General features: G+C 48.9%; 1 protein-coding gene across 1 annotated transcript in view; it reads left to right on the plus strand.

Moving 5' to 3' along the window:
- The window catches only part of LOC114005923 (leucine-rich repeat-containing protein 37A-like), a gene marked incomplete at its 3' end in the record, with an annotated part of 2540 nt that extends 869 nt beyond the window's left edge, over window positions 1-1671 (plus strand). Inside the window, exon 2 of the mRNA XM_027767932.1 lies at window positions 10-1671. Within this exon, the coding sequence (XP_027623733.1) occupies window positions 10-1671 (1662 nt within the window). The remainder of the gene's footprint in view (window positions 1-9) is intronic.
- Between the last annotated feature and the right edge of the window lie 9 nt (window positions 1672-1680).

Raw genomic sequence — 1680 nt, forward strand, 5'->3', positions numbered from 1 at the left:
GCGCAGGAGCTTATGATATCTAGAGAGGCAGGTAAGAGGGTTGAATCTACTCCAAACCAGGAGCAGGCCCCAGCTCAGCCTGCAGAGGACCCCGAGGGTGTGGAAGCTGCAATCCAACAGGAGGCACCAGCTCAGTTTCCAGACATTCCTCTGGAGGCTGAACCTCTCTCTGTGCAAGAGCAGCTGGCTGAGGCTCCTGAAGAGGCTGAAACTTCAGTCCTGCAGCAGGCCTCATCTCAGTCTCCACAGAATAATAAACCCACAGTTATACCACCAGGTCACAGTCAAGATCATCATTCAGTCTTGACAAATGTCCTTAAACCTGCGGATCTAGAGCTTACCGTAATACAGCCTGCTGGTGTGGTGGGAACTTCTCCAATCCACCATGAGGATGCATCTCAGCCCTTAGTGCCAGCTAATAATGGGGAACTTTTTGGAACCCAGCATGAGGTCCCAACTCTGGCCCCAGAACCTCTTGAGACACTTGAACCTTTTCCAGTTGCACAGGAAGTTGTCACTCAATCTCCAGAACCTGCTAGGGATGAAAAACCATATCCAGCCCAGCAAGAGGCCACAGCTCAGCAATCACAGGCTCCAGAGGAGATTGAAGCTTCTTTAATTGAAACTTCACTACTGGAGCAGGAAGCCCCAATCCAGCTTTCACAAACCACTGAGGTCGAGTCCTTCTTAAGTCATCAGGAGGCCCCAGTTCAGCCTCCAGCATTTCCTATGGAATATACCGATTATCCTTTGCTGAGTGATGAGATAACAATTTTACCTCTACCTCCGCGTACAACTCAGGATCCCATGGTGCCTAACACCAATGTGGCACTGGGGCTGGTAACTCCAGAACCCACTACGGAGGTTGAATATTCTCCAGTCCAGCAGGAAGACATTATTCAGCCTCTAATTGCCACTGGGCACATTGGATTTCCTCCAATCCAGTCTAATCCTCTTTCCCAGCCTCCAGAAACCCATATAAAGTTTGAATCATTTCTGGCCCATCATGAGGCCATAGCTCAGACTCCAGATACCTTTAAGAAGGTAGAACCTTCTCCAGAGCAGTTGGCAGAGCCTTCTTTGGCCTTTCAAGAGGCCCCTCCTCAGCTTCTAAAGCCCCCTCATGAGGCAAAATCCTCTTCATTGAAGCAGACATCCCCTGTTCAGTCTCCAGAGTCACTTATGATGGTAGAACCTTCTCTGGATCAGCAGAGGGCAGCATCTCTACAACCACAGCTCCTGGAGGTGATGGAACCACGTCCAACCCAGCAAGAGGTCACAGCTTCTCCTCCACAGCCACTTAATAGGGTGGAATCTGCTCTAGTCAAGCAAACGGCCCCAACTCAACTTTCAGAGCCACGTAAGGTGGTTGCAGCTGAAAGTTCAGCATCTTATGAGATGACAGTTCCAACATCAGGTCATCAAACTCAATCTCCAACACTGCCCAGTGTTGGATTTCAGCCTTTGGATCTGATGCTTACTATAACTCAAGAACCCACTGTAAGGGTTGAACATTCTACAACCTTGAAGACTACAACTCGACATCCAAACCTGGTTCAGACTCAGTATCCAAACCTGAATGAAATCACAGTTCAACCTGCGGATGTGGAAATTACAATAACTTCACAACCTACTGAAGAGTATGATCTTCCTCCAACCATGCAGGAGACCCCAACTCAA

Source organism: Tupaia chinensis, unplaced genomic scaffold (genome assembly GCF_000334495.1).
Source record: "Tupaia chinensis unplaced genomic scaffold, TupChi_1.0 Scaffold144914_1, whole genome shotgun sequence".
Taxonomy (NCBI): domain Eukaryota; kingdom Metazoa; phylum Chordata; class Mammalia; order Scandentia; family Tupaiidae; genus Tupaia; species Tupaia belangeri.